At 45.9% G+C, this 26,838-nt stretch overlaps 1 protein-coding gene and 1 long non-coding RNA gene across 6 annotated transcripts; one reads left to right on the forward strand and one right to left on the reverse strand.

The window, feature by feature from the left end:
* Window positions 1–907: 907 nt before the first annotated feature.
* On the reverse strand, window positions 908–3,765 carry LOC125523319 (uncharacterized). 5 transcript variants are annotated; one of them, XR_015611421.1, is made up of 6 exons: window positions 3,509–3,760; window positions 2,961–3,408; window positions 2,622–2,725; window positions 2,404–2,469; window positions 1,625–1,775; window positions 908–1,128 (listed from the first exon to the last, which is right to left on the reverse strand). It is a non-coding gene; the product is annotated as an uncharacterized LOC125523319 (long non-coding RNA). The 5 variants fall into 5 exon arrangements; XR_015611420.1 differs by having other exon boundaries at window positions 1,625–1,798; XR_007290175.2 differs by having other exon boundaries at window positions 1,625–1,702; window positions 3,509–3,759.
* Window positions 3,766–22,837: 19,072 nt separating this feature from the next.
* On the forward strand, window positions 22,838–23,950 carry LOC147961522 (F-box protein At1g67130-like). Its single transcript, XM_087533841.1, has one exon. It carries the CDS (start codon window positions 22,838–22,840, stop codon window positions 23,948–23,950), a length of 1,113 nt encoding a protein of 370 aa, XP_087389967.1.
* The last annotated feature ends 2,888 nt before the right edge of the window (window positions 23,951–26,838 follow it).

A 26,838-nucleotide genomic window follows, 5' to 3' on the forward strand; every position in this document is an offset into this window, starting at 1 on the left:
AGTGGCTGACAGCGGGCCCCATGCGCCTGGTCAGCACCGACTCCGTATACAAATGAGATAAGCACCGTATTTGCACGTCAATGTCAAGTTTTCGCACCACTTCAATGTACACCATGACTTTTAGCACCAAAATGACCATTTACGTCAAGTTGTAGCACCACGAATGTAATTGACTCTTAGTTATGATTTTATCAAAATTGATGACACTTGGAAACACAAATGCGCGTGATAATCTAGCAGTAACCTTTTCGAAGAAAATGTTAATCTTATAGGTAGCGTCGAAATGTCAGGCACCTGTCCACGTACTTAAAAGGAGGCCCCCTCCCATACTAGGAACAACATCATGACGCAATGTGATCTTGTACCAGGAACATACATTTTTTTAGTGTACCAAGAACAGACATTTTTATTACTGTACCAAGAACAGATGTGATCTTGTACCAATAACAAGTTGTTTTTCATACTGTACCAAGAACAGCTTGGATGTGGAACATGATATGAATCTTTGAAGCACGTGACAGTTTGCAGCATAATTGCCGGACACACCAGTTCACGTGCACGTCACTAGTACATCTGAGTCTATGCCGCACCGATTTACAGCTCCATAGGTGATACTGCTACAGTGTACCACGAATAAAGAATCTCTCTTCTTTTAATGAGCATGGGGCTGTATCTCTCTCTACACAAAACGAGGCACCAGGGAAGCTGTTTCAGCGACAGTCTCAATGCCCTGCCGTCAAGGTGGCGGATTCCATTTTAATCCTCCTTTGGTTTGAAAGAATTTCATAAGAATTTTAGAGGATAGGATTCTTATAGAATTTTTTTTCTTTAGAGCCCTTTGGTTCATAGGAATAGATTTCTATTCCTACATAGGATTGATTCCTATCCTCCACATTTCATAGGAAAATAAAAATGAGCCTAGACTCAATGGAAAAATTCCTTTTGCGTCAATCAAATTACATCTCATTTCCTATTCCTACTCATAGGATTTAAGATACATGCTATCTCATTTCCTATAAAATTCATATTCCTATGATAATCCTATCCTATGAACGAAAAGAGGCCTAAGATGTGTACCCCCACAAAGTGTGATCACGACCCATGCACGAGCGGTAAATCGGTGCTTACCTTGCAAACCAAAATCAAAGTGAGATATTGATAGGGCTAATGTCTTTAATATATATAGCAAACTGATTGCAGTAAGCAAAAATCACAATGTAAATGACACGGCTAACTTTAAAAGAGATGGCTAACTTGGATATGCTAGGAATTCCATGTTTTGCCCAGTTCGGGAAACTAAATATAGCTATTTTGCATACGAAATTAAGTAATATTCTTCGTGTGAATGCCCTTACCAAGTTCAAGTTCTGCCCGCAAAAACCAAGATTTTAGTGTAACAAGATAATCTCCAACAAGTACTATTAATTCTGGTTGGGGAGCCTTACAACCCACTTGTAACTATGTATCTTTTAATATTAACTAGATCATGAAGATGCGCGTTGCCGTGCCATCCCATGTTGAGAAGGTACAGATATATGCATTATGATGGGTAACACAATGAATTAATTATTCGAGAAACACAATATTAACCCAGTTAATCTTAACAATCTAGGATAACACTCACTTCTGTGAAATGCCAAGGTTGTTAGTATATCATCCTAACATTGGAGAAGGTTTTGCCTACTTCCGCCATCGCCCATGACTGTTATGACAATGGCATTCAACGCACATAATGAAGTAGACGTCAAACTTGGCAAATAAAACATCCTCGCAAACTGGATGGTAAATTCATCAGGTACTGAAACAGATTAAAACTAAAGATCAAAATTAAAGTTAAAATTATTCATGCCGACAATTACTCAGACAGAACCGTGCTACAAGCAAAGTACTAATATTGACAGTTTCCATCTACATACATACATGCCGTGTCATAGGGTCCATCCTTGACTTGTGGAAAAATAGTCCCAGAAAAGTAATCCTGAATAGACCCAGAATTGCCCCCCCCCCCCCCCCCCCAACACACACACACACACACACATGGAACATCCGTATATTTCAACATAATATGAGTGAGCAAAAGATCATGGATAACAAGTTGCTGTTTAACAGTATTTGCATTAGGATTGCACACTTTAAATCCTAAAGTGGTTCATGGCTAGAAGGAATTAAACCAGACCTCAAATTATCAACATTTGGCAATGACATTTTATTTCCAGAAGATCCAAAATAACAGAATGCATGATCAATAAATGCCATTTTGTCATGATTCATGCATCAAGCATATTCTGCCCATTCCTACTCATTTTAGACTAATTATGTTCTTTAGCTAGAACAATTATAAATTGTTGATAGCAATAGCAAAGGAAAGAACATAGGCAATAAGAGTTATTCAATCTTGCATACCAGAGCCGTACGAAAGAAGCCAATCTTCATAGGTTTAGCTCATGCGAGAGACAGATTATATGAAATCTGAAAAAAAAGAGAAGGAAAGGGAGCAGGCATAACGGAAGTGTCTGGCTGAAATAAAAAAAAGAAACAAAACGCATGGAATGCAGAACTAAACTCACTGTAATAAAGAGAAAAAAGATGAATAGACAACAATAATTTGTGAGTAGTCGCACCTGCCCGCCCCCCATGATCGCATAGGTGGCTTTTACTGTTTTTTAATTGGGTTTGATGCACACCCCTTGAGAAATTCGTACAGAGAAACTCCAATGAACGAGCACTGCAACCCAGCAAGGAGGAATAGATCCAAATCAGTTCCACAGATACGAAGACATGGAGGAATGTGCGTCAAATAGAATTAGGGAGAACGGTAGATTGTAGTGACACAGCGATAACAGAAATCATTTGCCACCATTACAGACCATAATGGTTTGTCAGATTAATTATGCGCTAGGTTTCAGCTTTCATGGGGTGAGGTTTCAGTTATGGAATTTGAAAGGATACGATCAGCCGACCATGATGCCAGCAGCCACCGACGCGTGCGGCCGCCGCAGCCGCCAAGAAGATGTGTATGTCACTCTTGCGCCGACGAGGATTCTGGCGCAGTGGTCGCCCCCACCTCCTCCTGGCACTAGCGAGACGCCGCCGCGTCATCTTGCGTCATCAAGACGTAGCTGCTTCATGCTGCCGCGTCACTCTTGAGCCATTCACATGCCTCCTCCTCCAACTGATTGCCCGCCTTCACCTCAGCCAAAGCTCTCTCGCTCGTTGTCGCCGCATCCATGATTCATGGACAATCACCAATAAGAACAGCCGTGGTTAGCACTAAGAACTTAAAGGACATAGGGAGGGGGAATCAAAATGTAGGGCTGCACTTACGATGGACTGTTACCGGAGGAATACCATCGACATTGACCGGCGCCACCGCCGGTTTCAGGGCGATGGGGAAGAACCACTTCGGATCTAGAAAAAGGAGTTTGGGTGGGGGGGTCGAATCGATACAATACATCAGATGAGGTTAGAGAAATCGGCAATAGATCCGACTGAGCATGGCGACTCTGACCTGGAGCTTGGTTCCAAATCCAGATCGGCGGCTATTGATGCCAGAAGGTCGATGCCATGAGCCGTGCCGGGATCTGATTTACCTATCATTGGTGATTCACGGCCGTGGAGTAGTTCGGCGAGTCCTGAAACCATATCATCTCCACGAGGCTCGATGGTCTCCATTGCCATCATCGGTGGGGTGCGTGGGCAGAGTGCGTGATGAGAGGAAGGTGGAGGGGGTGGGGAATAGCGATGTGGAGGGCGAAAGGCTTCAAGGCGACACGTCTCTTTCTTTTCTTTACAGCGGGCCGACATGTCAACTCAACGTCCATCTCGTGTCGCTAGGTGGAATCAGCCTAAGATGTACAGTGCCATACTAGGCCCAGATTCTTTTCTACTCTGTCCAGCCTCCCACGCTTAGCAAGCTGTGGCCTGTTAATCAAATTGCTGATATCGTACGTGGTACAGATCTCTAGGTGCTGCACCCTGAACATACGGTGGGGATAAGAGGGTGCCTGGACACCCGGGTTCATGAATTTTAGTCTTACCACAATGTGCAGATATAATATCCATTTTCATTTCAGTTAGTTGCATCTTGAAATAGGCAAACTATAATGCCCTTGCATTTTTGGTATTTTTGTCAGACGATGGACGGCTCTTCTGTTAAACTAGCTGCTTTACATGCCATTATTTAATTAATTTGTCTCCGAATAAAATTGAATCTAGAACCGGCATTTCATGAATAGTATAATTGAATAATATTGAAATTTCGGGAATCACTTTCTGAACGACAGCCCCATTTAGCTCTGGAACAGTTTTTCTTTTTTGGGGTTTAAGATATATATATTCAGTCTGTCGTCCACAACTAAGTAATTTTTGGAGCAACCCAACCCTGTGAAGCACCTAGATTGTTTGTTCCGGAAGCAAGCCACATATGCCTCCAGGTGATGTATTTGTGTTTAAGATTTATGTATCTTTTCAAGTGTCAGAATGCAACTCCTCCAAGCTCAACGCCGCTTCAAGAAGAAGGCGGACCGCCACCGCACGGAGCGCAGCTTCGAGGTGGGCGACGACATGCTGCTCAAGCTCCAACCATATGCTCAATCCTCCGTCGCCAACCGCCCGTGTGCCAAGCTCGCGTTCAAGTTCTATGGACCGTTCAAGATCGAGGACAAGATCGGCTCGCACGCCTACAAGCTGGTGCTGCCGCCGGACAGCCGCATCCATAGCGTCTTCCACGTCTCCCAACTACAGTCCTGTCTTCGCCGAGCTGCCGCGGCCACCAGACTTGTCCACTGTCGAGACGGCGCCAGAAGAAATCTTGGACATGCACATGATCAAGCACGGCGACACGACACTGGTCCAGCTTCAAGTTCGTTTGTCATCGTCATCTCGAACGGCCACCACCTGGGAGGACTACGACACACTCCGTCAGTGTTTTCCGACTGCGGCAATCTGGCAAGGGGCGACCGGAGCGCCAGGTGACGCTCGTTCTGAAGAGGAGGGCAATGTCTGTTGGGGAACGTTGCAGAAAACAAAAAAATTTCTACGGTTTCACCAAGATCCATCTATGAGTTCATCTAGAAACGAGTGATCGGATTGCATCTACATACCTTTGTAGATCACGCGCGGAAGCTTTCAAATAACGGGGATGAGGAAGTCGTACTCGACGTGATCCAAATCACCGGAGATCCTAGCGCCGAACGGACGGCACCTCCGCGTTCAACACACGTACGGTCAGCGTGACGTCTCCTCCTTCTTGATCCAGCAAGGGGGAAGGAGAGGTTGATGAAGATCCAGCAGCACGACGGCGTGGTGGTGGATGCAGGGGTCACCGCAGCAGGGCTTCGCCGTTCTACTACGAGAGGGAGAGGTGTTGCAGGGGAGAGGGAGGCGCCAAGACTCAAAAGGGTGCGGCTGCCCCCTCCCTCCCCCCTTTATATAGGCCCCCTAAGAGGTGCGCCGGCCCTAGGAGATGGGATCTCCTAGGGGGGCGGCGGCCAAGGGGTGGAGTGCCCCCCAAGCCAGGTGGGGCGCCCCCCCCCATCCTAGGGTTCCCAACCTAGGCGCATGGGGTGGGCCAAGGGGGCGCACCAGCCCACTATGGGCTGGTTCCCCTCCCCACTTTGGCCCATGGGGCCCTTCGGGATGGGTGGCCCCACCCGGTGGACCCCCGGAACCCTTCCGATGGTCCCGGTACAATATCGGTGACCCCCGAAACTCTCCCGATGGCCGAAACTGCACTTCCTATATATAATTCTTCACCTCCGGACCATTCCGGAACTCCTCGTGACGTCCAGGATCTCATCCGGAACTCCGAACAACTTTCGGGTTACTGCATATTCATATCTCTACAACCCTAGCGTCACCGAACCTTAAGTGTGTAGACCCTACGTGTTCGGGAGACATGTAGACATGACCGAGATGGCTCTCCGGTCAATAACCAACAGCGGGATCTGGATGCCCATGTTGGCTCCCACATGCTCCTCGATGATCTCATCGGATGAACCACGATGTCGAGGATTCAAGCAACCCCGTATACAATTCCCTTTGTCAATCGGTATGTTACTTGCCCGAGATTCGATCGTCGGTATCCCAATACCTCGTTCAATCTCGTTACCGGCAAGTCACTTTACTCGTACCATAATGCATGATCTCGTGACCAGACACTTGGTCACTTTGAGCTCATTGTGATCATGCATTACCGAGTGGGCCCAGAGATACCTCTCCGTCATACGGAGTGACAAATCCCAGTCTTGGCCCGTGTCAACCCAACAGACACTTTCAGAGATACCCGCAGTATACCTTTATAGTCACCCAGTTACGTTGTGACGTTTGGTACACCCAAAGCACTCCTACGGTATCCGGGAGTTACACGATCTCATGGTCTAAGGAAAAGATACTTGACATTGGAAAAACTCTAGCAAACAAACTATACGATCTTGTGCTATGTTTAGGATTGGGTCTTGTCCATCACATCATTCTCCTAATGATGTGATCCCGTTATCAATGACATCCCCATGTCCATAGCCAGGAAACCATGACTATCTGTTGATCAACGAGCTAGTCAACTAGAGGCTCACTAGGGACACATTGTGGTCTATGTATTCACACATGTATTATGATTTCCGGATAATAAAATTATAGCATGAATAATAGACAATTATCATGAACAAGGAAATATAATAATAATCCTTTTATTATTGCCTCTAGGGCATATTTCCAACAGTCTCCCACTTGCACTAGAGTCAATAATCTAGTTACATTGTGATGAATCGAACACCCATGGAATTCTGGTGTTGATCATGTTTTGCTCTAGGGAGAGGTTTAGTCAACGGATCTGCTACATTCAGGTCCGTATGTACTTTACAAATCTCTATGTCTCCATTTTGAACACTTTCACGAATGGAGTTGAAGCGACGCTTGTTATGCCTGGTCTTCCTGTGAAACCTGGGCTCCTTGGCAAGGGCAATAGCTCTAGTGTTATCACAGAAGAGAGTCATCGGGGCCGATGCATTGGGTATGACTCCTAGGTCGGTAATGAACTCCTTCACCCAGACTGCTTCGTGTGCTGCCTCCGAGGCTGCCATGTACTCCGCTTCACATGTAGATCCCGCCACAACGCTTTGCTTGCAACTGCACAAGCTTATTGCCCCACCATTCAAAATATACACGTATCTGGTTTGTGACTTAGAGTCATCCAGATCTGTGTCGAAGCTAGCGTCGACGTAACCCTTTACGACGAGCTCTTCGTCACCTCCATAAACGAGAAACATTTCCTTAGTCCTTTTCAGGTACTTCAGGATATTCTTGACCGCTGTCCAGTGTTCCTTGCCAGGATTACTTTGGTACCTACCTACCAAACTTACGGCAAGGTTTACATCAGGTCTGGTACACAACATGGCATACATAATGGAACCTATGGCTGAGGCATAGGGGATGGCACTCATCTCTTCTATATCTTCTGCCGTGGTCGGACATTGAGCTGAGCTCAATTTCACACCTTGCAACACAGGCAAGAACCCCTTCTTAGACTCATCCATATTGAACTTCTTCAATATCTTATCAAGGTATGTGCTTTGTGAAAGACCTATGAGGCGTCTTGATCTATCTCTATAGATCTTGACGCCTAATATATAAGCAGCTTCTCCAAGGTCCTTCATTGAAAAACTCTTATTCAAGTAGGCCTTAATGTTGTCCAAAAGTTCTATATCATTTCCCATCAAAAGTATGTCATCTACATATAATATGAGAAATGCTATAGAGCTCCCACTCACTTTCTTGTAAACGCAGACTTCTCCATAAGTCTGCATAAACCCAAACGCTTTGATCATCTCATCAAAGCGAATGTTCCAACTCCGAGATGCTTGCACCAGCCCATAAATCGAGCGTTGGAGCTTGCACACCTTGTCAGCATTCTTAGGATTGACAAAACCTTCCGGCTGCATCATATACAGTTCTTCCTTAAGATAACCATTAAGGAATGCCGCTTTGACGTCCATTTGCCATATCTCATAATCATAGTATGCGGCAATTGCTAACATGATTCGGACAGACTTCAGCTTTTCCACGGGAGAGAATGTCTCATCGTAGTCAACCCCTTGAACTTGTCGATAACCCTTAGCGACAAGCCTAGCTTTATAGATGGTCACATTACCATCCGCGTCTGTCTTCTTCTTAAAGATCCATTTATTTTCTATGGCTCGCCGATCATCGGGCAAGTCAGTCAAAGTCCATACTTCGTTTTCATACATGGATCCTATCTCGGATTTCATGGCTTCCAGCCATTTGTCGGAATCCGGGCCCGCCATCGCTTCTTCATAGTTCAAAGGTTCACCATTGTCTAACAACATGATTTCCAAGACAGTGTTGCCGTACCACTCTGGTGCGGAACGTGTCCTTGTGGACCTTCGAAGTTTAGTAGGATCTTGATCAGAAATATCTTGATCATCGTCATTAACTTCCTCTCTAATTGGTTCAGGCACCACAGGAACATTTTCCTGAGCTGCGCTACTCTCTGCTTCAAGAGGCAGTACTTCATCAAGCTCTACTTTCCTCCCACTTACTTCTTTCGAGAGAAACTCTTTCTCTAGAAAGGATCCATTCTTGGCAACAAAGATCTTGCCTTCGGATCTGAGGTAGAAGGTATACCCAATAGTTTCTTTAGGGTATCCTATGAAGACGCATTTTTCCGACTTGGGTTCGAGCTTTTTAGGGTGAAGTTTCTTGACATAAGCATCGCATCCCCAAACTTTTAGAAACGACAGCTTAGGCTTCTTCCCAAACCATAATTCATACGGTGTCGTCTCAACGGATTTCGACGAAGCCCTATTTAAAGTGAATGCGGCAGTCTCTAAAGCATAGCCCCAAAATGACAACGGTAAATCGGTAAGAGACATCATAGATCGCACCATATCCAATAGAGTGCGATTACGACGTTCGGACACACCATTACGCTGAGGTGTTCTAGGCGGCGTGAGTTGTGAAACTATTCCACATTTTCTTAAGTGTGTGCCAAATTCGTGACTCAAGTATTCTCCTTCACGATCTGATCGCAAAAACTTGATTTTTTTTGTCACGTTGATTTTCAACCTCACTCTGAAATTCCTTGAACTTTTCAAAGGTTTCAGACTTGTGTTTCATTAAGTAGACATACCCATATCTACTCAAGTCATCAGTGAGGGTGAGAACATAATGATAGCCACCACGAGCCTCAACACTCATTGGACCGCACACATCAGTATGTATGATTTCCAATAGGTTGGTTGCTCGCTCCATTGTTCCTGAGAACGGAGTCTTGGTCATCTTACCCATGAGGCATGGTTCGCACATGTCAAATGATTCGTAATCAAGAGATTCTAAAAGTCCATCTGCATGGAGCTTCTTCATGCGTTTGACACCTATGTGACCAAGGCGGCAGTGCCACAAGTATGTGGGACTATCATTATCAACCTTACATCTTTTGGTATTCACACTATGAATATGTGTAGCATTATGCTCGAGATTCATTAAGAATAAACCATTCACCATAGGAGCGTGACCATAAAACATATCTCTCATATAAATAGAACAACCATTATTCTCGAATTTAAATGAGTAGCCATCTCGAATTAAACGAGATCCTGATACAATGTTCATGCTCAAAGCTGGTACTAAATAACAATTATTGAGGTTTAAAACTAATCCCGTGGGTAAATGTAGAGGTAGCGTGCCGACGGCGATCACATCGACCTTGGAACCATTCCCGACGCGCATCGTCACCTCGTTCTTCGCCAGTCTCCGTTTATTCCGCAGCTCCTGCTTTGAGTTACAAATGTGAGCAACCGCACCGGTATCAAATACCCAGGAGCTACTACGAATGCTGGTAAGGTACACATCAATTACATGTATATCACATATACCTTTTGTGTTGCCGGCCTTCTTGTCCGCTAAGTATTTGGGGCAGTTCCGCTTCCAGTGACCACTTCCCTTGCAATAAAAGCACTCAGTCTCGGGATTGGGTCCATTCTTTGGCTTCTTCCCGGCAGCTTGCTTACCGGGCGCGGCAACTCCCTTGCCGTCCTTCTTGAAGTTCTTTTTACCCTTGCCTTTCTTGAACTTGGTGGTTTTATTGACCATCAATACTTGATGTTCCTTTTTGACTTCTACCTCTGCTGATTTCAGCATTGAAAATACCTCAGGAATGGTCTTTTCCATCCCCTGCATATTGAAGTTTATCACAAAGCTCTTGTAGCTCGGTGGAAGCGACTGAAGCATTCTGTCAATGACCGCGTCATCCGGAAGATTAACTCCCAGCTGAGTTAAGCGGTTATGTAATCCAGACATAGTGAGTATGTGCTCACTGACAGAACTATTTTCCTCCATCGACTTATCGGAGACTTCATATCTCTCGACCCGGGCATGAGCTTGAAAAACCATTTTCAGCTCTTCGAACATCTCATATGCTCTGTGTCTCTCAAAACGCTTTTGGAGCCCCGGTTCTAAGCTGTAAAGCATGCCGCACTGAACGAGGGAGTAGTCATCAGCATGTGTCTGCCAAGCATTCATAACGTCTTGGTTCTGTGGGATGGGTGCGTCACCTAGCGGTGCTTCTAGGACATAATCTTTCTTGGCAGCTATGAGGATGATCCTCAGGTTCCGGACCCAGTCCGTATAATTGCTGCCATCATCTTTCAGCTTGGTTTTCTTTAGGAACGCGTTGAAGTTGAGGACAACATGGGCCATTTGATCTACAAGACATATTGTAAAGATTTTAGACTAAGTTCATGATAATTAAGTTCATCTAATCAAATTATATAATGAACTCCCACTCAGATAGACATCCCTCCCGTCATCTAAGTATAACATGATCCGAGTTAACTAGGCCGTGTCCGATCATCACGTGAGACGGACTAGTCAACATCGGTGAACATCTTCATGTTGATCGTATCTTCTATACGACTCATGCTCGACCTTTCGGTCTTCTGTGTTCCGAGGCCATGTCTGTACATGCTAGGCTCGTCAAGTCAACCTAAGTGTTTGCATGTGTAAATCTGTCTTACACCTGTTGTATGTGAACGTTGGAATCTATCACACCCGATCATCACGTGGTGCTTCGAAACAACGAACTGTCGCAACGGTGCACAGTTAGGGGAAACACTTTCTTGAAATTATTATGAGGGATCATCTTATTTACTACCGTCGTTCTAAGTAAACAAGATGCAAAAACATGATAAACATCACATGCAATCAAATAATAATAATGACATGATATGGCCAATATCACATAGCTCCTTTGATCTCCATCTTGGGGCTCCATGATCATCTTGTCACCGGCATGACACCATGATCTCCATCATCATGATCTCCATCATCGTGTCTCCATGAAGTTACTCGCCAACTATTACTTCTACTACTATGGCTAACACGTTTAGCAATGAAGTAAAGTAATTTACATGGCGTTTCTCAATGACACACAGGTCATACAAAAAATAAAGACAACTCCTATGGCTCCTGCCGGTTGTCATACTCATCGACATGCAAGTCGTGATTCTATTACAAGAACATGATCTCATACATCACATATATATCATTCATCTTTCATCACAACTTTGGCCATATCACATCACAAAGCACTTGCTGCAAAAACAAGTTAGACGTCCTTTAATTGTTGTTGCAAGTTTTACGTGGCTGCAAAAGGGTTCTAGCAAGAACGTTTTCTTACCTACGTGAAAGCCACAACGTGATTTGTCAACTTCTATTTACCCTTCATAAGGACCCTTTTCATCGAATCCGCTCCAACTAAAGTGGGAGAGACAGACACCCGCTAGCCACCTTATGCAACTAGTGCATGTCAGTCGGTGGAACCAGTCTCACGTAAGCGTACGTGTAAGGTCGGTCCGGGCCGCTTCATCCCACAATACCGCTGAAGCAAAATAAGACTAGTAGCGGCAAGAAAGTTGACAACATCTACGCCCACAACAAATTGTGTTCTACTCGTGCAAAGAGAACTACGCATAGACCTAGCTCATGATGCCACTGTTGGGGAACGTTGCAGAAAACAAAAAAATTTCTACGGTTTCACCAAGATCCATCTATGAGTTCATCTAGCAATGAGTGATCGGATTGCATCTACATACCTTTGTAGATCACGCGCGGAAGCGTTCAAAGAACGGGGATGAGGAAGTCATACTCGACATGATCCAAATCACCGGAGATCCTAGCGCCGAACGAACGGCACCTCCGCGTTCAAAACACGTACGGTCAGCGTGACGTCTCCTCCTTCTTGATCCAGCAAGGGGGAAGGAGAGGTTGATGAAGATCCAGCAGCACGACGGCGTGGTGGTGGATGCAGGGGTCACCGCAGCAGGGCTTCGCCGTTCTACTACGAGAGGGAGAGGTGTTGCAGGGGAGAGGGAGGCGCCAAGACTCAAAAGGGTGCGGCTGCCCCCTCCCTCCCCCCCTTTATATAGGCCCCCTAGGGCGTGCGCCGTCCCTAGGAGATGGGATCTCCTAGGGGGGCGGCGGCCAAGGGGTGGAGTGCCCCCCAAGCCAGGTGGGGCGCCCCTATTGGAAATATGCCCTAGAGGCAATAATAAAAGCATTATTATTATATTTCTTTGTTCATGATAATTGTCTTTATTCATGCTATAACTGTATTATCCGGAAATCGTAATACACGTGTGAATACATAGACCATAATATGTCCCTAGTAAGCCTCTAGTTGACTAGCTCGTTGATCAACAGATAGTCATGATTTCCTGGCTATGGACATTGGATGTCATTGATAACGGGATCACATCATTAGGATAATGATGTGATGGACAAGACCCAATCCTAAGCATAGCACAAAGATCGTGTAGTTCGTTTGCTAGAGCTTTTCCAATGTCAAGTATCTTTTCCTTTGACCATGAGATCGTGTAACTCCCGGATACCGTAGGAGTGCTTTGGGTGTATCAAACGTCACAACGTAACTGGGTGACTATAAAGGTGCATTACAGGTATCTCCGAAAGTGTCTGTTGGGTTGACACGGATCGAGACTGGGATTTGTCACTCTGGATAACGGAGAGGTATCACTGGGCCCACTCGGTAATGCATCATCATTATGAGCTCAAGGTGACCAAGTGGTTGATCGCGGGATCATGCGTTACGGTACGAGTAAAGTGACTTGCCGGTAACGAGATTGAACAAGGTATTGGGATACCGACGATCGAGTCTCGGGCAAGTAACATACCGATTGACAAAGGGAATTGTATACGGGGTTGATTAATCCTCGACATCGTGGTTCATCCGATGAGATCATCGTGGAGCATGTGGGAGCCATCATGGGTATCCAGATCCCGCTGTTGGTTATTGACTGGAGAGTCGTCTCGGTCATGTCTGCTTGTCTCCCGAACCCGTAGGGTCTACACACTTAAGGTTCGGTGACGCTAGGGTTGTGAAGATATGTATATGCAGTAACCCGAATGTTGTTCGGAGTCCCGGATGAGATCCCGGACGTCACGAGGAGTTCCGGAATGGTCCGGAGGTAAAGAATTATATATAGGAAGTGCTGTTTCGGCCATCGGGACAAGTTTCGGGGTTATCGGTATTGTACCGGGACCACCGGAGGGGTCCCGGGGGCCCACCGGGTGGGGCCACCTATCCCGGGGGGCCACATGGGCTGTAGGGGGTGCGCCCTGGCCTGTATGGGCCAAGGGCACCAGCCCCTATAGGCCCATGCGCCTAGGGTTTCCATGGGGGAGGAGTCCCACTAGTGGAAGGCACCCCTGAGTGCCTTGGGGGGGAGGGAAACCTCCCTGGCCGCCGCACCTAGGAGATTGGATCTCCTAGGCTGGCGCACCCCCCCTTGGCCCTCCTATATATAGTTGAGGAGAGGGAGGACTTCATACCTCAGCTTTTGGTGCTTCCTCTCTCCCCGTTACGTCTCTCTCTCGTAGTATAGGCGAAGCCCTGCTACTGTGACGCCCTGCATCCACCACCACGCCGTCGTGCTGCTGGATCTTCATCAACCTCTCTTCCCCCCTTGCTGGATCAAGAAAGGAGGAGACGTCATCCGTTCCGTATGTGTGTTGAACGCGGAGGCACCGTCCGTTCGGTGCTAAGATCATCGGTGATTTGGATCACGTCGTGTTCGACTACATCATCCCCGTTCTTTGAACGCTTCCGCTCGCGATCTACAAGGTACGTAGATGCATATAATCACTCGTTGCTAGATGAACTCATAGATAGATCTTGGTGAAACCGTAGGAAAATTTTTGTTTTCTGCAACGTTCCCCAACAGTGGTATCAGAGCCAGGTTTATGCGTAGTTCTCTTGCACGAGTAGAACACAAAGTAGTTGTGGGCGTTGATTTTGTTCAATATGCTTGCCGTTACTAGTCTTATCTTGATTCGGCGGCATCGTGGGATGAAGCGGCCCGGACCGACCTTACACGTACTCTTATGTGAGACAGGTTCCACCGACTGACATGCACTAGTTGCATAAGGTGGCTAGCGGGTGTCTGTCTCTCCTACTTTAGTCGGATCGGATTCGATGAAAAGGGTCCTTATGAAGGGTAAATAGCAATTGGCATCACGTTGTGGTCTTTGCGTAGGTAAGAAACGTTCTTGCTAGAAACCCATAGCAGCCACGTAAAACATGCAAACAACAATTAGAGAACGTCTAACTTGTTTTTGAAGGTTATGCTATGTGATGTGATATGGCCAAAGTTGTGATGAATGATGAATGATCTATATGTGATGTATGAGATGTTCATGCTATTGTAATAGGAATCACAACTTACATGTCGATGAGTATGACGGTGACAGGATGATCATGGAGCCCCAAGATGGAGATCAAAGGAGCTATGTGATATTGGCCATATCATGTCACTATTATTATTTGATTGCATGTGATGTTTATCATGTTTTGCATCTTGTTTGCTTAGAACGACGGTAGTAAATAAGATGATCCCTCATAATAATTTCAAGAAAGTGTTCCCCCTAACTGTGCACCGTTGCTACAGTTCGTCGTTTCGAAGCACCACGTGATGATCAGGTGTGATAGATCCTTACGTTCACATACAACGGGTGTAAGACAGATTTACACACGCAATACACTTAGGTTGACTTGACGAGCCTAGCATGTGCATAGACATGGCCTCGGAACACAGAAGACCGAAAGGTCGAGCATGAGTCGTATAGAAGATACGATCAACATGAAGATGTTCACCGACGTTGACTAGTCCGTGTCACGTGATGATCGGACACGGCCTAGCCAACTCGGATCATGTTATACTTAGATGACTAGAAGAGGGATGTCTATCTAAGTGGGAGTTCATTAATAATTTGATTAGATGAACTTAATTATCATGAACTTAGTCTAAAATCTTTACAATATGTCTTGTAGATCAAATGGCCAACGTTGTATTCAATTTCAATGCGTTCCTAGAGAAAACCAAGCTGAAAGACGATGGCAGCAACTATACGGACTGGGTCCGGAACCTGAGGATCATCCTCATAGCTGCCAAGAAAGATTATGTCCTACAAGCACCGCTAGGTGATCCACCCGTCCCACAGAACCAAGACGCTATGTACGCTTGGCAGACACGTACTGATGACTACTCCCTCGTTCAGTGCGGCATGCTTTACAGCCTAGAGCCGGGGCTCCAAAAGCATTTTGAGAGACATGGAGCATATGAGATGTTCGAAGAGCTGAAAATGGTTTTCCAAGCTCATGCCCGAGTCGAGAGATATGAAGTCTCCGACAAATTCTTCAGCTGTAAGATGGAGGAAAATAGTTCTGTCAGTGAGCACATACTCACTATGTCTGGGTTACATAACCGCTTGACTCAGCTGGGAGTTAATCTCCCGGATGATGCGGTCATTGACAGAATCCTCCAGTCGCTTCCACCAAGCTACAAGAGCTTTGTGATGAACTTCAATATGCAGGGGATGGAAAAGACCATTCCTGAAGTATTTGCAATGCTGAAATCAGCAGAGGTAGAAGTCAAGAAGGAACATCAAGTGTTGATGGTCAATAAAACCACCAAGTTCAAGAAGGGCAAGGGTAAAAAGAACTTTGAGAAGGACGGCAAGGAAGTTGTCGCACCCGGCAAGCAAGCTGCTGGGAAGAAGAAGTCAAAGTATGGACCCAAGCCTGAGACGGAGTGCTTTTATTGCAAAGGGAAGGGTCACTGGAAGCGGAATTGCCCCAAATATTTAGCGGACAAGAAGGCCGGCAAAACAAAAGGTATATGTGATATACATGTAATTGATGTGTACCTTACCAGTACTCGAAGTAACTCCTGGGTATTTGATACCGGTGCCGTTGCTCATATTTGTAACTCACAGCAGGAGCTGCAGAATACTCAGAGACTGGGGAGGGACTAGGTGATGATGCGTGTCGGGAATGGTTCCAAGGTCGATGTGATTGCCGTCGGCACGCTACCTCTACATTTACCTACGGGATTAGTTATAAACCTCAATAATTGTTATTTCGTGCCAAGTTTGAGCATGAACATTGTATCAGGATCTCGTTTAATACGAGATGGCTACTCATTTAAATCTGAGAATAATGGTTGTTCTATTTATATGAGAGATATGTTTTATGGTCATGCTCCGATGGTCAATGGTTTATTCTTAATGAATATCGAACGTAATATTACACATATTCATAGTGTGGATACCAAAAGATGTAAGGTTGATAATGATAGTCCCACATACTTGTGGCACTGCCGCCTTGGTCACATAGGTGTCAAACGCATGAAGAAGCTCCATGCAGATGGACTTTTGGAGTCTCTTGATTATGAATCATTTGACACGTGCGAACCATGCCTCATGGGTAAAATGACCAAGACTCCGTTCTCAGGAACAATGGAGCGAGCAACCAACTTATTGGAAATCATACATACTGATGTGTGCGGTCCAATGAGTGTTGAGGCTCGCGGTGGCTATCATTATGTTCTCACCCTCACTGATGACTTAAGTAGATATGGGTATGTCTACTTAATGAAACACAAGTCTGAAACCTTTGAAAAGTTCAAGGAATTTCAGAGTGAAGTTGAGAATCAACGTGACAGGAAAATCAAGTTTCTACGATCAGATCGTGGAGGAGAATACTTGAGTCACGAATTTGGCACACACTTAAGAAAATATGGAATAGTTTCACAACTCACGCCGCCTGGAACACCTCAGCGTAATGGTGTGTCCGAACGTCGTAATCGCACTCTATTAGATATGGTGCGATCTATGATGTCTCTTACCGATTTACCGCTATCTTTTTGGGGCTATGCTTTAGAGACTGCCGCATTCACTTTAAATAGGGCTCCGTCGAAATCCGTTGAGACGACACCGTTTGAATTATGGTTTGGGAAGAAACCTAAGCTATCGTTTCTAAAAGTTTGGGGATGCGATGCTTATGTCAGGAAACTTCAACCTGAAAAGCTCGAACCCAAATCGGAAAAATGCGTCTTCATAGGATACCCTAAAGAAACCATTGGGTATATCTTCTACCTCAGATCCGAAGGCAAGATCTTTGTTGCCAAGAATGGATCCTTTCTGGAGAAAGAGTTTCTCTCGAAAGAAGTAAGTGGGAGGAAAGTAGAACTTGATGAAGTATTACCTCTTGAACCGGAAAATGGCGCAACTGAAGAAAATGTTCCTGAGGCGCCTGCACGAACTAGAGAGGAAGTTATTGATGATGATCAAGATACTTCTGATCAAGCTCCTACTGAAATTCGAAGGTCCACAAGGACACGTTCCGCACCAGAGTGGTACGACAACCCTGTCTTGGAAATCATGTTGTTAGACAACAGTGAACCTTCGAACTATGAAGAAGCGATGGCAGGCCCAGATTCCGACAAATGGCTAGAAGCCATGAAATCCGAGATAGGATCCATGTATGAAAACAAAGTATGGACTTTGACTGACTTGCCCGTTGAACGGCGAGCCATAGAAAATAAATGGATCTTCAAGAAGAAGACAGACGCGGATGGTAATGTGACCATCTATAAAGCTCGGCTTGTCACTAAGGGTTATCGACAAGTTCAAGGAATTGACTACGATGAGACTTTCTCACCGGTAGCGAAGCTAAAGTCCGTCCGTATCATGTTAGCAATTGCCGCATTCTACGATTATGAGATATGGCAAATGGACGTCAAAACAGCATTCCTTAATGGTTTCCTTAAGGAAGAGTTGTATATGATGCAGCCGGAAGGTTTTGTCGATCCTAAGAATGCTGACAAGGTGTGCAAGCTCCAACGCTCGATTTATGGGCTGGTGCAAGCATCTCGGAGTTGGAACATTCGCTTTGATGAGATGATCAAAGCGTTTGGGTTTACGCAGACTTATGGAGAAGCCTGCGTTTACAAGAAAGTGAGTGGGAGCTCTGTAGCATTTCTCATATTATATGTAGATGACATACTTTTGATGGGAAATGATATAGAACTCTTGGACAGCATCAAGGCCTACTTGAATAAGAGTTTTTCAATGAAGGACCTTGGAGAAGCTGCTTATATATTAGGCATCAAGATCTATAGGGATAGATCAAGACGCCTCATAGGTCTTTCACAAAGCACATACCTTGATAAGATTTTGAAGAAGTTCAAAATGGATCAGTCCAAGAAAGGGTTCTTGCCTGTTTTGCAAGGTGTGAGATTGAGCTCAGCTCAATGCCCGACCACGGCAGAAGAGATAGAAGAGATGAGTATCATCCCCTATGCCTCACCCATAGGTTCTATTATGTATGCCATGCTGTGTACCAGACCTGATGTAAACCTTGCCGTAAGTTTGGTAGGAAGGTACCAAAGTAATCCCGGCAAGGAACACTGGACAGCGGTCAAGAATATCCTGAAGTACCTGAAAAGGACTAAGGAAATGTTTCTCGTTTATGGAGGTGACGAAGAGCTCGTCGTAAAGGGTTACGTCGACGCTAGCTTCGACACAGATCTGGATGACTCTAAGTCACAAACCGGATACGTGTATATGTTGAATGGTGGAGCAGTGAGCTGGTGCAGCTGCAAACAGAGCGTCGTGGCGGGATCTACATGTGAAGCGGAGTACATGGCAGCCTCGGAGGTAGCACATGAAGCAATATGGGTGAAGGAGTTCATCACCGACCTAGGAGTCATACCCAATGCGTCGGGGCCAATCAAACTCTTTTGTGACAACACTGGAGCTATTGCACTTGCCAAGGAGCCCAGGTTTCACAAGAAGACAAGGCACATCAAGCGTCGCTTCAACTCCATTCGTGAAAATGTTCAAGATGGAGACATAGAGATTTGTAAAATACATACGGACCTGAATATAGCAGATCCGTTGACTAAACCTCTCCCTAGGGCAAAACATGATCAACACCAGAATTCCATGGGTGTTCGATTCATCACAATGTAACTAGATTATTGACTCTAGTGCAAGTGGGAGACTGTTGGAAATATGCCCTAGAGGCAATAATAAAAGCATTATTATTATATTTCTTTGTTCATGATAATTGTCTTTATTCATGCTATAACTGTATTATCCGGAAATCGTAATACACGTGTGAATACATAGACCATAATATGTCCCTAGTAAGCCTCTAGTTGACTAGCTCGTTGATCAACAGATAGTCATGATTTCCTGGCTATGGACATTGGATGTCATTGATAACGGGATCACATCATTAGGAGAATGATGTGATGGACAAGACCCAATCCTAAGCATAGCACAAAGATCGTGTAGTTTGTTTGCTAGAGCTTTTCCAATGTCAAGTATCTTTTCCTTTGACCATGAGATCGTGTAACTCCCGGATACCGTAGGAGTGCTTTGGGTGTATCAAACGTCACAACGTAACTGGGTGACTATAAAGGTGCATTACAGGTATCTCCGAAAGTGTCTGTTGGGTTGACACGGATCGAGACTGGGATTTGTCACTCTGGATAACGGAGAGGTATCACTGGGCCCACTCGGTAATGCATCATCATTATGAGCTCAAGGTGACCAAGTGGTTGATCGCGGGATCATGCGTTACGGTACGAGTAAAGTGACTTGCCGGTAACGAGATTGAACAAGGTATTGGGATACCGACGATCGAGTCTCGGGCAAGTAACATACCGATTGACAAAGGGAATTGTATACGGGGTTGATTAATCCTCGACATCGTGGTTCATCCGATGAGATCATCGTGGAGCATGTGGGAGCCATCATGGGTATCCAGATCCCGCTGTTGGTTATTGACTGGAGAGTCGTCTCGGTCATGTCTGCTTGTCTCCCGAACCCGTAGGGTCTACACACTTAAGGTTCGGTGACGCTAGGGTTGTGAAGATATGTATATGCAGTAACCCGAATGTTGTTCGGAGTCCCGGATGAGATCCCGGATGTCACGAGGAGTTCCGGAATGGTCCGGAGGTAAAGAATTATATATAGGAAGTGCTGTTTCGGCCATCGGGACAAGTTTCGGGGTTATCGGTATTGTACCGGGACCACCGGAGGGGTCCCGGGGGCCCACCAGGTGGGGCCACCTATCCCGGGGGGCCACATGGGCTGTAGGGGGTGCGCCTTGGCCTGTATGGGCCAAGGGCACCAGCCCCTATAGGCCCATGCGCCTAGGGTTTCCATGGGGGAGGAGTCCCACTAGTGGAAGGCACCCCTGAGTGCCTTGGGGGGGAGGGAAACCTCCCTGGCCGCCGCACCTAGGAGATTGGATCTCCTAGGCTGGCGCACCCCCCCTTGGCCCTCCTATATATAGTTGAGGAGAGGGAGGACTTCATACCTCAGCTTTTGGTGCTTCCTCTCTCCCCGTTACGTCTCTCTCTCGTAGTATAGGCGAAGCCCTGCTACTGTGACGCCCTGCATCCACCACCACGCCGTCGTGCTGCTGGATCTTCATCAACCTCTCTCTTCCCCCCTTGCTGGATCAAGAAAGGAGGAGACGTCATCCGTTCCGTACGTGTGTTGAACGCGGAGGCACCGTCCGTTCGGTGCTAAGATCATCGGTGATTTGGATCACGTCGTGTTCGACTACATCATCCCCGTTCTTTGAACGCTTCCGCTCGCGATCTGCAAGGTACGTAGATGCATCTAATCACTCATTGCTAGATGAACTCATAGATAGATCTTGATGAAACCGTAGGAAAATTTTTGTTTTCTGCAACGTTCCCCAACAGCCCCCCCACCCTAGGGTTCCCAACCCTAGGCGCATGGGGTGGGCCAAGGAGGGCGCACCAGCCCACTATGGGTTGGTTCCCCTCCCCACGTTGGTCCATGGGGCCCTCCGGGATGGGTGGCCCCACCCGGTGGACCCCCGGGACCCTTCCGGTGGTCCCGGTACAATACCGGTGACCCCCGAAACTCTCCCGATGGCCGAAACTGCACTTCCTATATATAATTCTTCACCTCCGGACCATTCCGGAACTCCTCGTGACGTCCAGGATCTCATCCGGGACTCCGAACAACTTTCGGGTTACTGCATATTCATATCTCTACAACCCTAGTGTCACCGAACCTTAAGTGTGTAGACCCTACGGGTTCGGGAGACATGTAGACATGACCGAGATGGCTCTCCGGTCAATAACTAACAGCAGGATCTGGATACCCATGTTGGCTCCCACATGCTCCTCGATGATCTCATCGGATGAACCACGATGTCGAGGATTCAAGCAACCTCGTATACAATTTCCTTTGTCAATCGGTACGTTACTTGCCCGAGATTCGATCGTCGGTATTCCAATACCTCGTTCAATCTCATTACCGGCAAGTCACTTTACTCGTACCGTAATGCATGATCCCGTGACCAGACACTTGGTCACTTTGAGCTCATTGTGATCATGCATTACCAAGTGGGCCAGAGATACCTCTCCGTCATACGGAGTGACAAATCCCAGTCTTGATCCGTGTCAACCCAACAGACACTTTCGGAGATACCCGCAGTATACCTTTATAGTCACCCAGTTACGTTGTGACGTTTGGTACACCCAAAGCACTCCTACGGTATCCGGGAGTTACACGATCTCATGGTCTAAGGAAAAGATACTTGACATTGGAAAAACTCTAGCAAACGAACTATACGATCTTGTGCTATGTTTAGGATTGGGTCTTGTCCATCACATCATTCTCCTAATGATGTGATCCCGTTATCAATGACATCCCCATGTCCATAGCCAGGAAACCATGACTATCTGTTGATCAACGAGCTAGTCAACTAGAGGCTCACTAGGGACACATTGTGGTCTATGTATTCACACATGTATTACGATTTCCGGATAATAAAATTATAGCATGAATAATAGACAATTATCATGAACAAGGAAATATAATAATAATCCTTTTATTATTGCCTCTAGGGCATATTTTCAACAATGTCACGCCTACACCATCTGGTGCCACATACGGTGGACTCGATGGATCAATAGGAGCACGGGGGACAAGTCATCAGAGGGCCAAGTCAGCAGTGGGCCACTGCCCAGGGTCAGCGTGGGTTATAAGCAGCCCCTGCATGGGCGACGAGGGCATCTTGTGTGTGTATGCTTCTGAATCTCTCCTTGTACCGAACCTCTTTCCTTCTCTGCGAGAAAACCTCACCTCCTAACCGCTTGAACTAAGCGGGTAGCTATCTCAAAAACAATTAACAACTCAAAAAAAAAAACCTCACCTCCTACCTTTCTCTACAATCTCATCCCCCTTTACCCTAGCGCGATCTGATCTAGCCATCGGGTGGTCACACGTAAATCCAGAGTTCCAATTTAATACGACGCGATTGCGGCAAGTGCAATCCGACCCAATATAGATATCGGCAGTATGGTAGTACTATAAATAGAAGAGCCTTCAGCCTTCAGCAAATCTCAGATCGATCAACAGAGAAGGTCACTAGGCGGCCGGCTTGGTTCCTGGTCGAGCCTGTCAGCCCGTCGCCATGGCGTCCTTGTCCCCTAAGCGGCGGCGCCGTGACCTCGATTCAGCCGCCACGGAGGCCAGAACTCCCACCATTGCCGTCTCGCCATCAACGGACGTTATCTTCGAGATCCTGTCCTGGCTGCCGCCCAGGTCCCTAGGCCGGTGCCGGTGCGTGTCCAGGAACTGGCGCGACATCATCTCCAACCCAGCCTTCGTGGCGGCGCACAGGTCCCGTGCCGAGCCGCTTCTCGTCGCCAAAACCAGCGACTCCCACCATTGGTCCCTGCAACTGATGGACACGGAGGGCACACCTGTGAGAGTGTCGAGCTTAGCTGGGGCGTGGACCTTCCAAGCCAGCCTCGACGACCTTGCCTACATCACCTTCCGCAACAGGGACTCGGTGACCCCCGCCGTCGTGAACCTAGCCACCGGTGTGACGCTCACGAATTTGCCGAAGCAGACGGTTCTAGAGTATTACACGTTGACATACATGGGCTTCGGACGCACCGCCCAGTCCGGCGTGTACAAGCTCCTTCGCCTCCGTATGACCAACCGAACACAAACTTGCGACATCCTCACAGTAGGAGACAACGTCGAATGGCGACGGACACGACTGCCCCCAATGATAGCCCGCCAAAGCTATGCTAGTCCCCCTGTCGCCCTTGATGGTGCCTTGCACGTCTTGTCCCGTGATGAGAACTGCGTGCTGTGCTTCGACCTTGAGAGCGAGAAGTGGCAGGCGATCCATGGACCGCAAGGAGGAGTTATCAGAGTCAAGGAGCCTATAAGCATAGCCCAGCTCAATGGCACCTTGTGCATAGCTCAAATGGAACCGTATTTGATCAATATATGGCTCCTGAGTGATTCTAAAAGCAACGTTTGGGTCAAAGCGTATACGATACCGACGCGTCGGAAAGTCGTCAAACATGTGCTGCCTTTGAGAGTGTTACGTCTCGGTGGGGGGCTGCTCTTCTACTTCTATGGCAACAATGCAAAGCCAAAGTTAAAAGTATACAATCCTAGTTTGAGAAGATGCACGGCCGTCAAGACACCGGCCAACCTCATCGGCACAATCGGCCTTTGCAGTGCGGACATATATTCTAATGTAGATCTTGTGACCAGCCCTAACTGAAACCATGTTAATGATTTTTGTAGTTTTTCTTTGAGGGACCAAACAAATAACAACATTTTTTAGATAAACAAGTAAAGATATTTCATGGGAAGTAGCATGTAATTTATGACTCTAAATACAAGTTTTCTGCTATCTATCATATATATATATATATATATATATATATATATATATATATATATATTTGCGAGGATTTATCTATTACTCCCTCCGTTCTCAAATATTTGTCTTTTTATAGATTTTAACAAATGGCTACACACGAAGCAAAATAAATGAATCTACATTCTAAAATATGTCTACATAGATCCATATGTTATAGTCCATTTAAAATGTCTAAAAAGACAAATATTTGGAAACGGGCGGAGTATATTAATAAAACTAATAAAACAAAAGACAAACAAGCCTTCACGTTCGTCTGCATAGGTTAGAAATATATTATCCATCGATTGACTGTATTACAATGGTTGAGATTAAAATATCAGAAGGTGATCAAAAGGTTATGCAGAAAATATTATGTGCAATTTTCTTAACATCCGCCACATCCGCCACATACAAGATACAACTTAAACAGCACGGAACTGAAAAAACAAGATGCGTTTCTATGCCGATGGTTTGGCTGGCTTTGGACACAACATTTTTTCAACATAAAGGGCGGATTTTATTAGCACAAATTGGAGCATGAAGAGGATATAAACATAATGAGCACTCAGCTGGCCTTTATATAGTTAGGATGCACACAACCAAATACCAAAGCATGCACACAAAAATACAACAGTAAATAGCAAAGTCAAATAAGACCGAAGTTATGTGTAGGCGAGGAAAATAAACCCAGAGTGATCGGATCCACTATCAGCAAACTACAACAATAATCATATCCACACCAACCATCTCATAACATCACACGGACGATGAGTTCTTCAACAACAACACCTTCAAGGGAGCGATGCTCAAGTGTCGTTGTCACTGGATTCAACCACCCAAGACCAGAATCCAGTTTTTCACCCTGAAGAACCACTCCGAGCATATCCGAGCAATGTCTTCAACAAGGTAACAACATAAAAACATTACCATTGCCAGGTATAACCAACTCGGGTCAGACCTAGACTTTCACCGCGGAGCTCGACACAGGGTGCTAGTTGCACCTTATCTGTTGTTGTAACTACTCTTCACGATTCCAGCAGCTACATGTGATGTGCGTCCGTTGTCGCTGCACAACCATCCCACTACGTCAGGTCATCGTCCATAGTTTGCATCTCAACGCATAAGTCAACCATCGAATCTTGAGAGGAACCCTCACGAAGACCTTTCGGTGACCATTGCAGTCCACGGTGAGGCCCTCGCCACAAGACGGAGTGGTCACCACAAGGACCAACACTTACGACGGAGCACACCGCCGCTGACTACTACCTCACCGGTAGTATTTCTCTTATTTGTGTGCTGTAGAACATAACACACAGTAGTATTCACTAGTAGAAAACATGGCTTTGGTCCTGGCCAGATCAGAGCATTAGTCCCGGTTGTGTTACGAACCGGGACTAAGGGGTCCATCAGTCCCGGTTCGAGCAGTCAGGGCGTCGGCCGGGCCTCGGCAGACACTAGTCCCGGTTCGTCTGACCCCTTTAGTCCCGGTTCCAGACACGAACCGGGACTAAAGGGCCTCGCTCCTGCCGCAGCCGCTTTAGTCCCGATTGGTGGCTGGAACCGAGACTAAATGTCAGTCTTCTGTCCCATTTCTAGCCACCAACCGGGACTAAAGAGATGCCTATATATATGCTCGCCCTTGCCCGCTCACTCCTCTGTTTTTTGGCCGGCCTGCGTGTGGAAGGTGTGTGTTGCTCTGCTCTCACCTCATATCCACATGAGGTGTTCCATGAAATGCCCGAGCCACACTTAAGCTTTCTCATCTCCAACCTCGATCTCCAAGCTCAATTTTCCCTAAGATTATCTAGGTTTGGCGGAGCACCAACTACACAAGTGTTCTAAAAGGTTAGCAACTTCATCCTTTCATCTCCCATTGCTAGTTTAACTCATTTCAAATGCTCTAGAAGTAGAGTGATTTGTGGGTTTTAGTGGAGGATTGTATGTGGGAGTTCATTTGATTTAGAAGCACAATTTGAGCTCAAATTAACTTCTTAGACTCTGCACATATGTAGGGTGCCATCCCGTCCCCGTCCCCGTCCTAGTCCTCGCTGACGTTGATCGCCTGTGCCGATCTCGTCGCCGGCACCACCATGGTGAGCCTCTTGTTCTTATCTTCTTTCTAAAAAAAAAAATTCTTACTTGTACGATTTAAATAGCCACTTGTATTATTTTCTTACTGTTATTAATGTTTGTTATTATATAGTGCCATGGTTTTGGCATCTGCCCCTATCGGCTCTCGTCCGGTCTATGATTCGGGTGTGGTATATTATCTTTTATAACCATTTGCTTCTTTTAGTGTTTATGACAATTATGCCGACCAACGTGACATAGATGTTTTTATCTACAAGGTATGTGAACCGGAAATTCCAACCAACCCTCTTGTCGAGAAGTTAAATTTAGTTGAAAAAGAAAACAAGTATTGGAAAGAAAAATTGAAAAGAATTGAAGAGGAGAAGATGAAATTGGAGTTGCTCATTTTAGTTCAACACACACAAAATCATCTTCATTATGAAAACAATGGTTTCTGAATTTTTCAACAACAACAATCTCAATCTACTGTACCACTGTGTACATCAAATTAATGAAGCTGAACTTATATAAAATTTCTGGAAAAAAGATTCAACTGCACCACTGGAAACATCCAAGTTTATGAAACTGAACTTTCTGAATTTTCATTATTTTTTGCAGTACTCTACAATTTTCTGAACTTTTTTCATGAACAGTGTGCTCAACAGTGGCTGATCCTG

Source organism: Triticum urartu, chromosome 7A (genome assembly GCF_056163025.1).
Source record: "Triticum urartu cultivar PI428250 chromosome 7A, HENAU_Tu73, whole genome shotgun sequence".
In the NCBI taxonomy this organism is placed as follows: domain Eukaryota; kingdom Viridiplantae; phylum Streptophyta; class Magnoliopsida; order Poales; family Poaceae; genus Triticum; species Triticum urartu.

What these genes read in the sequence shown, in the direction of transcription:
- LOC147961522 (XM_087533841.1), top strand. Translation starts at nt 22,838, where the DNA reads ATGGCGTCCTTGTCCCCTAAGCGGCGGCGCCGTGACCTCGATTCAGCC.